The sequence below is a fragment of the Anopheles moucheti genome, chromosome 3, assembly GCF_943734755.1.
Source record: "Anopheles moucheti chromosome 3, idAnoMoucSN_F20_07, whole genome shotgun sequence".
NCBI lineage: Eukaryota > Metazoa > Arthropoda > Insecta > Diptera > Culicidae > Anopheles > Anopheles moucheti.
The window spans coordinates 85997844-86014064 of record NC_069141.1 but is presented as its reverse complement, the minus strand read 5'-3'; the positions used below and the strand labels follow the sequence as shown (position 1 = coordinate 86014064).

Sequence of the window (16221 nt, the reverse complement as noted above, 5' to 3'; positions counted from 1 at the left end):
CTTTGCACCATCATCACCACCATCACTAAATTATACTTACAGAATGCCGAAGGATTTCCCGCCGTAATGGTAACGGAGCTAATGTCTTCCTCGTCCGGTTCTTCCTGTACTTTCCTTGGCATCGAATCAGTCTGCTTCGAAGTGCTGCTGCTCTCAACGCTAGTGCTCAAGCTGCGAATACCAAAGTCTTTTGCTGCGAGTGCCTCACCAGCAGTGAACCAGGACGCTCTGGAACAACTCGGCGTTGAACTCTTGCTTTCCTCGTAGCTCTCAACCAGATCCTTCATCAGCGCACCCCCCTTCAAGCTCTTCTCCGATGAGTTGTTATCGCGCAACAGTTTTTCCTCCTCCAAACTTTCCTTCTGAACCTCACCACCTTCAGGGCTCGTGGGTGTTCCTTCCGTCTCCTCGTCGGCGCCGGGTTCGCCCGTCTCATACCGATTGTCGTTGATATCAATGTCATCGTGCAGCGTGGATGCATTAGCGCTCGCATTCAGCTCCGTCGATCGAATCAGTCCACTGAGCGGTGCGGTTCGCTGATTGGTTGTGCTGCAAAATGCGCTCGGTAGTTCCGGAAGCGGTAGCGGTACGATCGGTTCCGTCGTGAGCGCTTCGAGATCACGCACCTCGAACTTGTGTCTGCCGCTCATTACCATCTCTAGATTACGGTAGCGTTGCCTCGGCATACGGATGCTGCTGGTCGTCGTTGTGGTTGTATCCTCGAGGGCCGGCGCACCGGTCACGTTCGTGTTGGCGAACTCTTTACGACTCACGTTCACTGCATGTTTGGCACCCTTCGTGTCCATCGTGTACCGTGAGCTGGCGGATGGGCCGGAGGTGGTGCCGGTCAGCGAGATCGACACCGGATACTGCGGTTTCGGAAGGCTGGACGAATGCAGCGTAAACTTGCTCGCAGTCGTTGCCGCTTCCTGACCTAGTTTGGCCGTAGCTGTCGTGCCATTACCACTGCCATTACCGGCCAGTGGTGGTTTTGCGCTACAAAAAGGGAAAATAACAGACGAATATAAGCTATTAATAAATGTATGCTTCCCAAACGCTACGATGAATGCCTCTGAGAGGAAACAGTTCGACGTACGCAACAGCGTGACGCAGATGACAACGCTTTAAGAAAACTGTTTAGCTCCATTATGCGTAAGTATAATCTTCTTCTAACCGAATCGCAGTTGACCACCGAATTACTTACCATAGACCACCACTGCCGGACGCGTTCTGTCCGGCTTCGCTACCGTGCGTATACTGATGCGGTTGGGCCGGTTGCTTCAGGCCCGCACCGGAATGCTGAGTATTTTTATGCTCCTCCTGGTTGCATTTCGTCATCTGCTGCTGTTGATAAGTCCCATAACCACCGCCGGACGACCCGTAGTTGGTGGCTGGCGGCGTGTTGTGAGTTATTTTTGTATTCGGCGCCTGGTATTTCGGCATTGGACGATGCAGCGCACCTGCACCACCACCAGCCGCACCGTACGCGTGCTGGTTCAGTGCCATGGCCGCATTCCCACCGGTTCCGGTTGCAGCAGCCGGTGTTGCCGTTGTGCCGGACAGTGGCGTAAAGGTTGTGCGGGCGGATGCCGCCGACGAAGCACTCTTCGAGCGGCGTTTATCGCTAACGACGTACACGTTGTTATTGTTGTTGTTATTGGTGTGGATGCTGTTGTTGTTGGTATTGGAGGAATGTTTGTCAAAATCGTTGGCCACCCGGGGCTGCAGTCCGACCGATGCCGGCCGGACGATGTTGTTGGTGCGGAAACCGAACCGATTGCTACGGTACGGTGCTCCATGGCTGTCCTTCTTTGCGGGCTGCAGTCGGGGTGTGGTACGGCCGTTGGATGCATTGCGGCCAACACCTCCTCCGCCCGTATCGTCTACCGATTCAATTGAACCTGAAGTGGGAAAACAGAAAGACAAAACAGAGAAACATAAATCGTATGGACGAGAGGCTATACGCGCTGTAACGCTGTGTAATGATCGACAGAGATGTAGTTAACACGATCTAGCAAATGTTTACACCACTGATTTTTACTTAATGCCGACACTATTACCGAAAACAATACTTTGATTGAACGAACATCCGAATAGTGCAATGAGGTAAGCGTTTGACATTCGGATCGGTTAATCTTTAGCTACGAAAACGCGTGCGTACGGAAATGATCGAGCGCCTGCAGATCAACTGCTATCGAAGGACTGCCGATCTAATCAACCACCTGTCACACGATGCCGTTGACCTCAAGTGGTTGAACCGAATGTCATTATTAATCGGATTCGGTCCAATCACCGAAGATCATGACTAGCGAGATTTCCAAACCGAAACGCAAATAAGCAGCACCAGAGGTTGTTTGTATAGCAAACACCAGCCAGCTTAAGAAACACTGCAAACTATCTACTTTTCTGCTACGTTGGCACACATCGTTAAAAGGAACAACAGTCCTCCACGGTTGTGCCACCACACTTACCGGTATTTCCGTTCTTGTCGCTAAATGCCGCGTCGACGCCCGGGTTCGTGATGACGGTCGCGTGCACCAGCTCCCTTTCCGCTTTCTCCCTTTCCAGTGTCGCATTGCTGTTGTTATTGTTGGTAAGGTTGTTATTGTTGAACTTCTTGATCTGATTAGCGACCGCTCCCGGGACTGGTTCCGTACCGCCGCCACTACCGTCGCCACCACCGCCCGGTGCCAATTTGTTGGTTCCGGTCGTGCCGATCGTACCGTTGTTGCTGGTCGCCTGGTGCACCTTGTGCTTCTTGAAACCAAACGACATAGCCGTTCCCTTGGTATGCAGACCGGTGTCGGTGGCTGCGGCTTTCTTCGACGCTTTCTTGCTCTCCGATTGGCCCTGCGAAGAGTCGCATGCGGGGTAAGAGAGGAACATGAAGAGACGTTAGATGATTTATTGTGAACGTTATTACTTTCGTCTATGTGGTTATGCTATGTATGGTTAATAATTAGTCTTTAAGTACACCCAACAGAAGTGAGCTGTCAGGCTGCGGTTATTGATGATACAATGTTCTGTTTACTAACAATTGTGACAACATGGCGATGAGTGATCGATACTAACACCGATCTAAGGATACGAGGAACAGGAAGACACGACACGCACACACTAAAAAGTCTGATCCTTTGACCTTTTTTTTTTGAAAGCAAGTATTCACTAGCTGCAACAGCATGCCCTGAGGGTTTCAATTTGAAACATAATGTACGATCCACACTGCACGTGGAACTTTGTAAATCCCAAAAACTTTTCCATGAAAAGGGGGTGCTGAGCAGGTAAAAGCAATTCCGAAGGTGCATAACAAACAGCGAGCTGTTGACTCAAAGCTCACTGCCAAGGCCACGGCTGGGCTGCTCCATTCCGATCCAATGTAAACATTTGCGTACGGCTCGTTACCATCGTGTTGCTTCCCTACGGCGTGCCAGCAGAGCTTTGTGTGTTTTCCATTAAAGGCAGACAAACATAAAACAACCTTCAACTTTGTCAATTTTCCCTTCCCTTCGTACGGATGCAATCAAATGCCAACTTTACAGGAACTTGCAACTGCACCGTTTAACCTTTTCTACTGAGTTTGGGAGCTTTGATTTCAATGGGTTTGTATGCTAAAAAAATAACAAAAAAAATACGTTAAATACATCGTTTGAAAGTAATCAATAGAAAGAGGTTCGTTGTGGTATTTGTATGCTTTCGCTTAACTAACTAACCGAAACTGAACCGGACACGCGCTAAATGGGTTGAACGTTTGAACTCCGGCTAATGTGCATGTTTTGGCTTTAACGTGCCAATATCTCTCCACCCTTCTTTGCGGTCGTTCGCCAGTCCATAGCCACACGAAAGCCTATGACCTGGGTCGATCCGATTTACTTCAAGTATGTGTGTTTTTCCATTTCCACTTTCGGGTAAGTCAGTTGGACGTGCCTTGGTGGCTATTTGCACGAGACCTTCAGCATATGTTCGACCCGAGGGCGTCTTCCCTTCCTGGGGGGCGCTTGCAATTCCATTGCTAGTTTCTTTTTGCTGTGTGATCTCTCATACACCTAATCGAAAGGAAAGTAGCTTTGGTGGGGAGGGTGCAGTGATGAGATAATAGTACCGGAAAGGGTGTTTAACTACAGTAGTTACGCTATAGTTTTTGTTGTCTCTAGTTGAGCATAAACGTTTTTGTAGGTTGCATACTCCTGAGGCCTGCATATTTGCAAATGTAGGACAACAAATACATACCACAGGAGCCATCCAAACGATCGGTCACAAAAAAGGGGCCAAAAAAGATAATCCACGAACGAAAAAAGGCAGCAACATATACGCTGTATAGGTACAAAGCTGTGGCGAGTGCGAGCTATGTTGGGTTTGTTTTATTTTTTTCCAAAAGCGAGATAATTTTTGGCACAGTTGTTGTTTCTTTAATTAAAGGAATGGCTCATTTTGGGAGAAAGGTGAACACGACCAGTCTTGTTTTTAATGGGACGAGATTATTGCACGAAAATGGCAGGAAGTGTTTCAACAACACCATCATGTGCGCTAGGGTTGTTGGGCTTTTTGAATACGAAGAAAGAGCATGTTTGTGATGTTTGCTTTCGCTGTTTTCACCTTCTTCTTTCACTCCAATAGAACTCGTTTTCGATGTTGGCCTTCACACACCCTAAAAGACCCCAACACAAAATAAGAGCCCATCTGTGAATAGAAATACCACCCCGCTCATTTAGCGAATCAGTCACAGAGCTATCTCTGCATATGGGGGAGAACAAGGAAAAAGTGTAGTGAAGATTCAAACCCCTATACCGTGGGTGTTGTTGACCGGTGCAATACAGGCTTTACTATTTTATCTGCTCGTTATTGCATTCTAAACCATCAATAAACATCTCAATCTGCAATGTGGAACAAAACTCGTACAGACCATGAGCAGAATATATTTGACCTTATGACCGAACATTATATACCCGGCTGGATTAGATTTAGTTTCCACACTGCAGCAAATAAAATCTTGATGCGAAATGGTCCGTTTCTCCTTTTGACTTTCAAGAATCGATTGCTGTGCTCTTGGCATATGGCCAACTCAATTGAGCCTTACACACACGATTTGTATTGCCAAAAACTGTCACATGGCGCATTAATATAAGCTCCACAAAGCACGCTAAGCACCGAATCATGGGGGATCTTAGTGAGCGATGTATAAAATTCCGCTTTAAGTATGTTTTGATACCATGTGTGCACCACGAGCCATTCAACTCAACTCGTCAGGAACGAAATGCATAACAGCTCATACGAGATTTTAAAGAAAGGTTCATGATGATGAGGCTTACATAATTTTCCACCACAAAAGCTTTTTATCGCTTTTTATCAAGTGCCCTGAAAGCTGTCCCTCTCTCCCCCTCCTCTGGCTCTGGTGCAGTTTAGTGTCGTTGAGCAAAGTGTATCCGTTTATCTTCATTATGGTTTATCCAATTATGTGCCAACCGGTGCAATAATGCACAATAGACTGTGTGTGATCGTTTGGCTTGCAATACCCAACGAGAGCTTTGGTTGGAAAATTGAATGGAATGGATGAAATTAACCTGTTATTAACCTTTCATTGCAGAGCCGCAGCAACTTTTGACTCCGTGGTTGTGGTGGTGGTGATGGTAATGTGAAACAGTGAGCAAAAAAGGGCTTGCACTGCTCTTGCTATAGCCCTATTTGGATGAAGATCGCTATCGTTTTAGGGTTGGTAAGGGTAAATTGTGTGCCATTTCTGCACCGCATTAAACCGCTTAGCTGCAATGCTTTGCGCATCTAATCGCATGTCTGTTTTATGTGTGGCTTCAATTATCCCCAGCGCCCTGTACTGTGCTGTGGCGCAGAGACCCAGAGAGTGCGATCTGCGATCGAAGACTGGTTTCCTGCACCGGTATCTGGAGTGTTTTTATTTTTCCAACAACCATTCATTCTCTCATCTTCATACCGCTGCAAGAGCTGGTGGTAAATCGATTGTTGTTTATGTAGGAAACATCGCCATCGGCAAACAAGCGTCAACGCGTTCGGTTAGTCGATTTTCTGCCGCACACCGACTATGCCATTTTATATTTATTTATCTTTGGCCCGCAATCTCACGAACGGCGGTGTCCGTGTGGCGATAGATCCGGGAAATGACGGAGCAACACGCGAGTCTTTCAGTGCCATTGGGTGCCTTTTCCTGAACGATGAGCTTTCGATAGAAGTCAGGTATATAGTAAAAAAAAGGGGATGAAACAGAAGATCAGCACCCCAATCGTTTTGGGGGCCAAAGCAAGCACAACACTAGCACGAACAGGAAAGCAAAAAAACCAACCCGAACAACACTATCAGAGCAAAATGGAAAGGAATCCATTGCATGCTGCTTATACCTTTAGCTCAGCATATCGCATGTTGATTTTTATATGCTTTCGAAATTTGAAAGTATTCATCACTTTTTTCCTCTATTTGCTAACCGTTGTATCAATCGAACTAATATTTCATTCAATGTTTTTTTTTTATTGCTGTGCACAATCGAACGAAAATTAAAAGCATTGTATCGAATGGGATCCCCCCTAGTCCACACGATCACACTGCAGCGCACGCCCAAATCCAGCGACGAAAGAGAGAGATCGTGGAATTGTTCGGAAAATTATATGCTCTGCAGTTGAAATTTTAGCAATTTTCAGCCCAATTTTCGATGGCCCTTCTCGGCTGGCTGCAAAACGCCATGTGTTCCGGGCATGGTACAGTTTGTAGCAGTGTGTGCGTTGTGTATGTTTATGCAGCAAAAATCGTGACTTTCACCCGTCCCGGTTCCAGACTTTTGGGGCCAATTTCGTACTGGCAGCAACAACAGAACGCGCTCGAGAGAAGCGTTGTGCAGAAATCGAAAGTGGACCGAGCGCGATGACGATTTTCGACCAGAGAGACAAACGCCACAACAATCAAATCGGCAAATGAAAATAAATTGTACACCGTCGGGCGTAAATGCCGGGAAAGCGCAACGAAGCGTGGAAAGTGCACGAAAAAAAAAACCAAAATTTGTCAAACCATGACCGGTCTGTTTAAAGCCGGTGTGCGCTTGGTGGACAGTAACGACAGAACCGGGGGGGTTTGGATTAGTTATGGGCACGCGAGCATATTTGTGGCTAAATCCGTTAGTGAAAATGGCCGGAACGAAGTTGTTCGGCGCGGGAGAGCGGAAGATTCCGTGGTCCCGGTGTCCACCTGCCCGCTTCTTATTCCGCGGAAATCCAATTATTATGCAATGCGGTGTCACATTTGCTTCATTTGCACATTTGACATCGACCAGCTCGCGGTCGGTTTGGCACGTTTGGTAGGCGGTTTAATATGCCGCCTGGTGGATGTGCTAACTCCCGAGTGTAGGTTTCAGCTTGACCTGAAGACATTCGTAAGCCGTAATCGTTCTTGGTGGTTATGAGACTGGTTTTTCGTGTCCATTGTTGCGTAGCGAGTGTAGGGGGAGTGCTGCAATCTTAAGCAACTGTTGAAATGTCAAAACCAAGTATTAGTATCCCAAATGTCAATGTCATGTATTAGCATTCTGACAGCGCTTTGTTGATATATGTTAAGTAACTATATTCGAATGATTTGAACCTACTGAAACCGAGTTGGGACAAGTATCATTGTGAATATTTTATTGCAGTAAAATAGAAGGGCTCCATAACTGCAGACCCATAATTAAGCGTCTGTAAAGGGGTGCACTGGCGTCTGTCTGGCGCGTTGTAAAAGAACATGCGACAGAGCGCACCACTAGACGTAGACGCTTCGTTGCCACGCGTATCGTTTTGTGGGCTTTTTACGCCACTTTTCCCGATACCTGATCGAGGCCAATAACCGGTGTGTAGCTTAGATGATGCTGATGGTTGTAATGGTGGTGCGGCGCTTAGCGATGGCAAACGAAGTTCATGAACTTCAACTGCACCACTAGACACGGACGGGTTTGTGTGAATGGTATTTAGTTAGCGAAAAATTCCCTACGTGAAAGGTGACGCTGGATGATGGCGAATGTTCCAGCAGGAAAGGAATGTGTATCTGAGCACAGGTCTTACGTCTTACGATGGCATCTGATTTATTTATGCTCTTAATTACTATGTTTGATGTCACATGCACTTGTGCAAGATGTAGCGATTAGGTAAAAGGGAAAGCTGCTGCATTTTTCATAGCAGAATCATTACATCTTCACGTTAATGAAATCATATCTGCTTATGCTGGCCACATTAACCTTCGCATTAGCATTTCATTATGAGTATTACCTGCAGCGATTGCTCTTAACGTTCATCGTTCTCCGTTCATAACTGATTCATGGAGCAGAAGATGCTTGACTATTGCTGCTGAACGTAGTACATTAACATGGTTCCACACAACTGCAGACGTAAACAAACGGTGGAGCATGCGTACCAGAAGCCACACACATGTACACGCTCTCGTCCTGGGTTTGCTTGTGTGTAGCCTTCGGTACCGCCGTTGTGGCCATGGGCATAAGAAGGACCCGAAGGTCTTCGGAATAATTTTGAGTAAATCAAGGTTTAAGGCCACCGGAGTAATTTGATAGTCTTTGAGGGGTAACAAACCACCAATCGAATGATGTTTTACTTTGGAAAATATATAACATCAAATTCTTCCAAAAGGCTCTCCGAACTCTGATCCACAATGCCGCTGTCATGCTGTACATACTTTCGCTAAGACTCTCATGAGAACATCATAAGTAGGCGACAGTGTTGCGAACGCAAAAGAGTACATAAATGACGTGTCCGCTTGTAGAATCGATTTCCTGCACGAGATAGGATGATGGCTTTCCCTATCTGTCTCCCCCCACATCGGAACTCTTTGCTGGAGATTTCCCGTTCCCAGGCAAGATGTTTCGAGTGTGCAGCAGAGTAGACACGCAAGGAGTAGAAAATCGATCCACGACTTACCATATCTCCAAACCTTCCTGGTCCGCCTCCCTCTTCACCACCGCCCGTTTGCTCGCCCGTTCCTGTGTCCTCCTCTTCCGCTGACAGTTCGTCCTCCGGTGTATTTATGCACAATTTTTCTAGCTCCTCAAAGTCGAGCTCATGCTGGCATTCATCCATAGCTGAACAGCGTATGCTCTAGGGCCGCCCGGAGTTTGCAGCTACCGGCGGACACGGTTCACACATATATTGCACCACCGGGACAGGTGGTGTCCCCCCGGGGGTGATGTAGAAAATAATGGCCCGGAAAAGGGCAGACGTTCCGACCGATTGGTGCAGCAGCGGCGCGCGCTGGTTCGATCAGAGTTTCACAAATTTTGCCACCTTCACCATACACGTGCACACAATATTTGTCGAACTATTTCAAATTATGTTTGGTTTTATCTTGCTCCAGCAGAGAAATATCTTATTTTGCAACTATTTTTCCTCCACTAAGGGACACACATTTTCCATTGGAATCACGTGAATATTTATCGATTGCAGACTGCTCGTACTGGGCATCTCCATTCACTGCTACACAAATGGTGGCTGAATGTGGCACTGTGTGAATTGATTTCATTCCTCACACACTGTAACACAACACACGTTCTGAAGCTGCATATGACCAGCAAGTGTAGGATGGAGTGAAAAGATAAACTGTCTGTGCGAGTTGCACCGCAAGCGTGCAGCCAAGGTTTAACGTACGCCCGTCAGGAACGGTTCCACTGCAGAACTATCAAATTTTCCTACAATTCCATCGCCACTGGAAGTATGTGCGCCGCCGTGCGCCCGTGAAAGGAAGAAAATGCGCCTTGTGTGTATGTGTGAGCTTCGGTATTTTCCACCGTGGAAAATGTTCGGGAAAGCTGACGTTTGTCAGTGTGCGTGTGAGGCGAGGATTTTCACCCCCCCCCCCCCTCCCCTCCACCCTCCGATGGATAATATTGTTGTTTAGGCCGATGGATGCAAACAAAGTTTTGCGTCGCTTCGAATCCAATATGGCGCGCATGTGCGTTGGAAGTGGTTCGTGAAAAGTCCGTTGGAAAGGAGGTTGGAAGTAGGCTGGAAAAGGTGTATCCTTTTCGCACTGACATCTAGGAGTGAAAATATTCGTGTTCACGATGTCTGATAAAGCTTTGTTGAATGTATATATACAGTTGTAGACCTAACGAAGCTTGTTCTGAGTTATATTTAGCCGAGATGAAATCATGTCGATTTTGTACAACTTTTTCGCAGGAAACAATGAAATGTTTCGAGAGACATTGGACCGAGTTTTATGTGCATTTCAAATAAAATAGGAACAATTCAAAAGTGAACTTAGATTTTCTTAAATTGTATCAAATTGGTTTGAAATTTAGACTAATAGCAATTGGGGTGAAGAACAACTTTGAACATTGAATTTATACGGTTAATTATGAGGTAACCTTTTGATCTTACTATAATCACATTTTTTGTTGGTTTATTGGTTTGAAATTGTCTAATGTCTCCAAGCTTAAAACAATTAAAATTTCTTGTTTTATGTTTAGAGCATGAGCTTCATTTCAATTATGTACTTATTGTACAATTAATAAGGTTAAGTTTTCAAATTTAAAATACATAATACGCTGCAATACTGTGTGGAAGAAACTGATTGAAAGATGAAAGCAAAGCAAATTAATCATCACGAACATTGTGACCAACATAGGAAATGCATCTCCACACTCCACAAACAAAGGCAGCAACCGGTTGAGTCACAAATGGGAAACGGTCACGAAGCTTTTCTCACACACACCCACCCTCATGTCACATCACTTTCCCAGCTGATCAGCTCTCGCCGTACCTTGCCATTACCGTTGGGTGGTTAATCCGTTAACAGCGTATAATTTTCAATTACGTGCAATCGAAACCGCCAATTTTCAATGAATTTTAATTTTGTGTCTTTCTGTGGCGCCTAGCACCGCAGACACTCGCCACGTACGACCTGGGCGGCCGGTGGGTGTGAAAAAAAGCAAAGAAATGCAGGCGTCGGGAACACTGCAGGCCACAGTGGAAAACCGCAACTAATGCTACCAAACGGCAAATCGAAACGGTGAGAAAACTTCACATCCTGCGGTAGTTGCGCGAAACCCCTTCGCTTCCACAAGGCTTAAAATTAAGACTTCACGCTGACTGGGCGGGCCGGGCTGCTGTGGCTGGCTAGTAAATGAAGCCATCAAGGTCATCTCGGAATGGGTTTTGTGGTTGATGCACGCGCTCTTTGTACGCTACACCGCAATGAGTTTTATGCAATAGCCCCATCGCCGCCTTTTCCAGCTGGCGAAAGGAAAGGTGAGAACGAAAGTGACCACGGGTGAGTTGAAAGCATTTCTTCGCATTGTTGTGAATTGTTAATTGTGCTGTTGAAGGTTACACGGCCGGTCGTTGTGGTTTTTAAGTTATGAATCTTAATTCGGTTTTCTTCGTTGATCTTCGTGGCGTCGAATCATTAGCGTTTGCTGTTTTGATGGCCCACAACTCATTAACATGCAAGCCCCTCTTGCTTCGGACGGGAGTTTCCTTACACGGATGGTGAGCAACACCATTTCGCAATCGTACTGCCATATCAAGCAACGAATGTCTTGCTGTTTACTGCCTGATCATTACAAACAGTTTCCGCTATCGGATCGGATAATGCTTGCCTGAGACATGACACCGTGAATATGTGATGAGTTTTCCAGCGATGATCGAATGGAATGGGGAGAAATGGCCCCTTCGAGTGGAGACTCTTTTTTGTACGAGTTTTGCAACACCGGTAACAGAACATTGTAACGAAATGCAACGGCATGATGCGTGCATAGTGCGTTGAATGTGCATGCTAATGAGGCGCCGTCGGTAGCGCCCTGCATAGCAGCTCACAGCTCAACAAAAGCAATTACCAGTGGAACTCGCTTGTACCGGAGGCTAATCCTGCCAGTTTCGTAAAGCGGATCAGCAGTGGCGGAGTTCGCGTTTGCAACTTACCACATTGATGTAGAGGATGTCATCTTCGCTGCAGATGGCAAGGTACGGTGAGCTTCCAAATTCGTTCAGTCCGGGAGCTGGCTGCTTCGAGGCACACTTGCCCATAGGAGGAGGGATGGTCCCGGCCGGGCCGGCTGATGACGGTGACGGTGGGGGGGCGGTCGGTGAAACATCCGGCTACGTCCGGACTTCCTGGGGAACATAAAAAGGGGGAACAGATAATTAAAAGTGGAGCACACGTTGTTAGTTTTGTGATTGTTTGGTGGAGGTTTTTCATTTAATTAACTATTGTACAGCAAAAAAAGAAAAGCTAGCTGGTAAAAGATGCAGAAAGTGAAGATTGACGTGACGTAATGAAAGCGAGGTGAGGGGTTTTCTATGCGTAGCGATAATAGATTCTGCTAAACACGAGCTTTTCAAAAGTTATTTGTCTTAAACATTACACTAACCATTAGAAGTGTTAATTATATTAGTATTAACATTAATGAGAATATTTAGAAACAGTGAAAGGTGCAGTACTGGAGAGGGCTCATTATAACTTCATTATCACTCGGAGAGGGTTTAAAGAGAGCCTCTAAATATTTCTCTGTAACGTGGCAAATACTGGAGATAATTTCGAAGATGTAAAAAATAAAGTTTCCATAAGGTAACAAAGAACCCTTTAATCCTACCTATCAGTACTAGGTTAAGCTGTCCATAACTCTACGCGTCAAGGAAAAGAATAATCTTAACTTAATGTTCATTGGTTTAAGACTATGCAATGTAGCAGATTCCAAAGAATTGAGTAGATAAAAGGCAATCTCAGACTGCAGATCAGTACTGATTAATTCTAATCTACGAAATAGTAATAGGAAGTAGTAGATGGATCATAGCATTGAAGTCGTCCAATGACAATAATGCTGATTTGTTGTTTTCTCCATGATGAATATGCCATTTTTGCAACAGATTCTTCATGCCAGATTCTCTATCTCGTTCATACTGGCTCGTTTTTGCTCATGGTTAGCAATAGTTGGAGATCACACGCGTTGTTAACTTACTGAATCCGAATAATCCATTCCATCCAATCAGTCCATTCAGATTGTATTGCATTGATTGCGATAAAATGTTATACAATAATAAAAAAAACTAATTTTTTGTATCAAAACAATAAATAACATGGAGAACACTTATTACTCTCCACGCATTCTCGTGCATCAAGCGTGCTACAAAAGCATAATGAAACGATGTGTAAGCATCGACCATTAACGCGGATTTTGTGCCTGGTTTATGCAAACCAATCTAGCATTTAAAAAAATTTAAACACAATTGTCAACAATGAAGCATGTCCGGTTGGATCGGGGTGGGGGCTAGGTTAGGAAAGAATTGAATGTTTCAATTCCAAACAAGTACTGCAAACCAAGTCCCAACTTGGCACAGGTGCCAACGGTGGGTAAGGAGAGTGGAAACCAACGCCCGGTCGTTAGCCGGCAAGAAGAAAGCACAACAGTTCGTGACGAACGTAAGATAAAGATGAATCGTGGCAAAAAGGCATAACCCTAGCAAATTCCACAACAACAAACACAACAAAAAGCCTGCTGAAAGAACCGGCCAGCCCCTGGTCAGCCGGAGTAAATCAATGCAAAAAAATGCATCCAGCGTGTGGTTAACGAGCCGGTGGCCTAGCAGGGCCTCTCCCACAAGATGTCGTGGCCCACGGCAACAGGAAACAGGTACGGGGCTCCCCCCCTCTTTCTTAGCCCCAGTCTGGTTGGTGTATTATTAATGTTTTTCCTTTCGGTTTCGTTCTGGTCGTATTCCGTTTTCTCGCTGAAACCTTTACATTTCTGCGAGACCCCACCGTGAGCCCGGGTGGGAGAGCGTGTCGTAACTCTTTCGGGTTTATTAGCGGTCACAAGCTGGCGCGCTGCACCGCAGGCCAGAGTGTACGGTGTCCCCGGACAGGGAGGTTTAGTGCTTTCCCGTAGGCCGAAAAAGGAACAACACGAAAAGCGGAAACAATAACACTTTGGTAGCAATAAAAATATTATGAATGGATGAAATGGTAAAATGAATGTGCATTTTGTTTGCATTGCCTTTTCTTTGCAGGAGAAGGATAAGACTGCGAGTGCCGGATCGTTCTTGGTTGTCGCATAGGGTGAAGAATCTCCTTCTTCGTGATCGGTTTCCCTTCGTATGGGGTCGTGCGGTCAGCATGACAGGACAAATCGGTCCTTGTAAAGCTTGCAAGGAAAGCTTGAAGGATGGCACCGTAGCAATAATGGCAAGCCGCAACCCGCAAACGGGTAGCCGACAATGATGATATGAAGCATAAAGAAAAGCAATCATGTCGCAATTGCATTTCTTCTCAAATGATGACAAAAAAAGACCTCACAAACACACACACAGTTGACCGAGACTGTAAACTAGAGTATGGCAATCTAGCAGCAGCCAGCTCGATCACAATAAAATGGCAATCATAAACCATGCTCCACCAAACAAACAATCGAACAAGCGCCCGCAATAATGTGAACCACCGTGTGAACGGCAATGGCCCCGACTAAAAGCCGCTAGAGAATGGAGCGCGAAAAAATGAACTAAAACCAAATCACAAAATAACACCCCTTAATAATGCGATATTATGCATTTCGATTTGTTCGCAACCTTTTCTCCCCCCGATTCTGTCTGAGTGTGTGAGTGTGTGTTTTGTTTTACTGCAGGTGCATCATCACCCTTGCATAAACCGAAGGGTTTGTTTTTGTGCCCTATGCAAAACAGTGCATGCCGCCATACCCCACAATGCGCCAATGTGTTTTAGCATGTTGGGTGGCACGAGAATGTTGGGTGGCAATGATGCATAAATAATGCTCCAGGAGGTTTGGCGATGGAGCGGATAGCGTTGGGAGGGTTGAGGCAAGGCAACTGGCCAAAATTTACATACCGGCGACAAAACCGGGTCCGTTAGCGTTAGGTATCTCACGCGGTAGAGATACCGTGCGAGAGAAAAGTCCCTCCGAGGGACGACCTATCGGCAACCTTTGGTAGAATCTGCCCCACAAGCCAACCCCCTTCCTGTGAACGGTGTCACAATATGAAAGAGAAATTATATTGCACTAACATCTGTTTGTTCTTTCTCTTTTACTCAAGGAGAACTGCCCTTCAACCCTTTTCCCTTTTCTCACCCCTCTCTCCCCAAACCCCGAAGGGTGGTTTCGCTGGTGGTGGGTTTTCGTGGTGCATGCCATTAGGAACGTGTCGCACGATTTATAAGTACGAGCGAAATATTAATAACGATAATAACGGAATTATTCAAATGTTTTTATTGTGCCTCGGATTTCGCACCATTTTCCAGTGTGTTATTTTGTTTATGTTTTGTTGCCCTTTAATGGTTGTCGCCGTTGTGTGTGTGCTCGATGGGACGGGAAAGCTTTGGGTCCTTGGACCGCATCAAGCACGTACTATGGAAAACGTGGAATAAAAATTTCGAACCACTGTGCCCATTGACGTAACGTGGTGGGGAGGAGGTGCTGTTGAGGAGCGGACACTTGGAGTTGTTTCAGTGTTCTTTCTTTTCTTTCGCACCGTTTGATTGCACCAAACGTTTCCACTTTTCGGGGATAGTTTTCGCGCTCGTTACTGCAAATTAATTTCGGCACAATCGAACCCCGACGTGATTGGTGCAGGGAAGCAAGTCCTGATGAAGAGGGGCCATGAAACCAGGGCACCCCAAAACCAAGAGTGTCATAAGCTCTCTATTTAACATCATTCTCCACCGTACCATCCCATTTCTCCATGGCGTGTGGTGTGGTAGTATTTTTTTGTTATTGTCTCGCCTGTACCTTCTCATGTTCATGTACTCTTTATGGAACCCTCTTAGGACCCATTTGTACCCAGACAACCCCGATCTGGACCGATCTTATTTACGTCCGAAGTAACCGAACAGTGACCGCGAGGGGTGTTGTATCGTTTTTATGATAATTTTACAGCTGTTTTCCGTTCGCTCATATTTTGCAACCACCGACCGGTGTGTGGTGGCCCGGTCCCACTGATGCTGAACAGTGCTTTCGTTGCAGTGCAGCCGCAACACGCTGGCGACAGTGGAGAAGACCCACTGGCCACTGAGAATGTTGGTTGGCTGCGTTTTGTTTAGGATGCAACAAAATAAGGAGCGTTTGCCGCGGCGGGGCCAGATGTAAGGTGCAGACGGACGGTACCTAAACAAGCCCTTGGGAACCTTGCCAAACGTTCGTCGATGAACGAGAACGTTCGGGGGGTTTTGGTCGTGCATGAGCATACTTTTTAGATACATATCGGAACACGGGACACGGTGGGA

At 46.1% G+C, this 16221-nt stretch overlaps 1 protein-coding gene across 4 annotated transcripts in view; it reads right to left on the bottom strand.

The window, feature by feature from the left end:
* Nucleotides 1-12031, bottom strand: part of LOC128300526 (uncharacterized) — a 32671-nt gene extending 20640 nt beyond the window's left edge. For 3 of the 4 annotated variants that reach the window (XM_053036616.1, XM_053036617.1, XM_053036618.1), the window contains exons 1-4: nucleotides 11913-12031; nucleotides 2472-2850; nucleotides 1205-1901; nucleotides 41-996 (exon numbers count right to left, since the gene is read on the bottom strand). In XM_053036616.1, coding sequence (XP_052892576.1) covers nucleotides 41-996; nucleotides 1205-1901; nucleotides 2472-2850; nucleotides 11913-12017 — 2137 coding nt within the window. In that variant the 5' untranslated portion in view covers nucleotides 12018-12031. Of the gene's footprint in view, nucleotides 1-40; nucleotides 997-1204; nucleotides 1902-2471; nucleotides 2851-8915; nucleotides 9075-11912 lie in introns of those variants that run through there. The other variant, XM_053036615.1, reaches the window with a different exon arrangement.
* Nucleotides 12032-16221: the final 4190 nt, after the last annotated feature.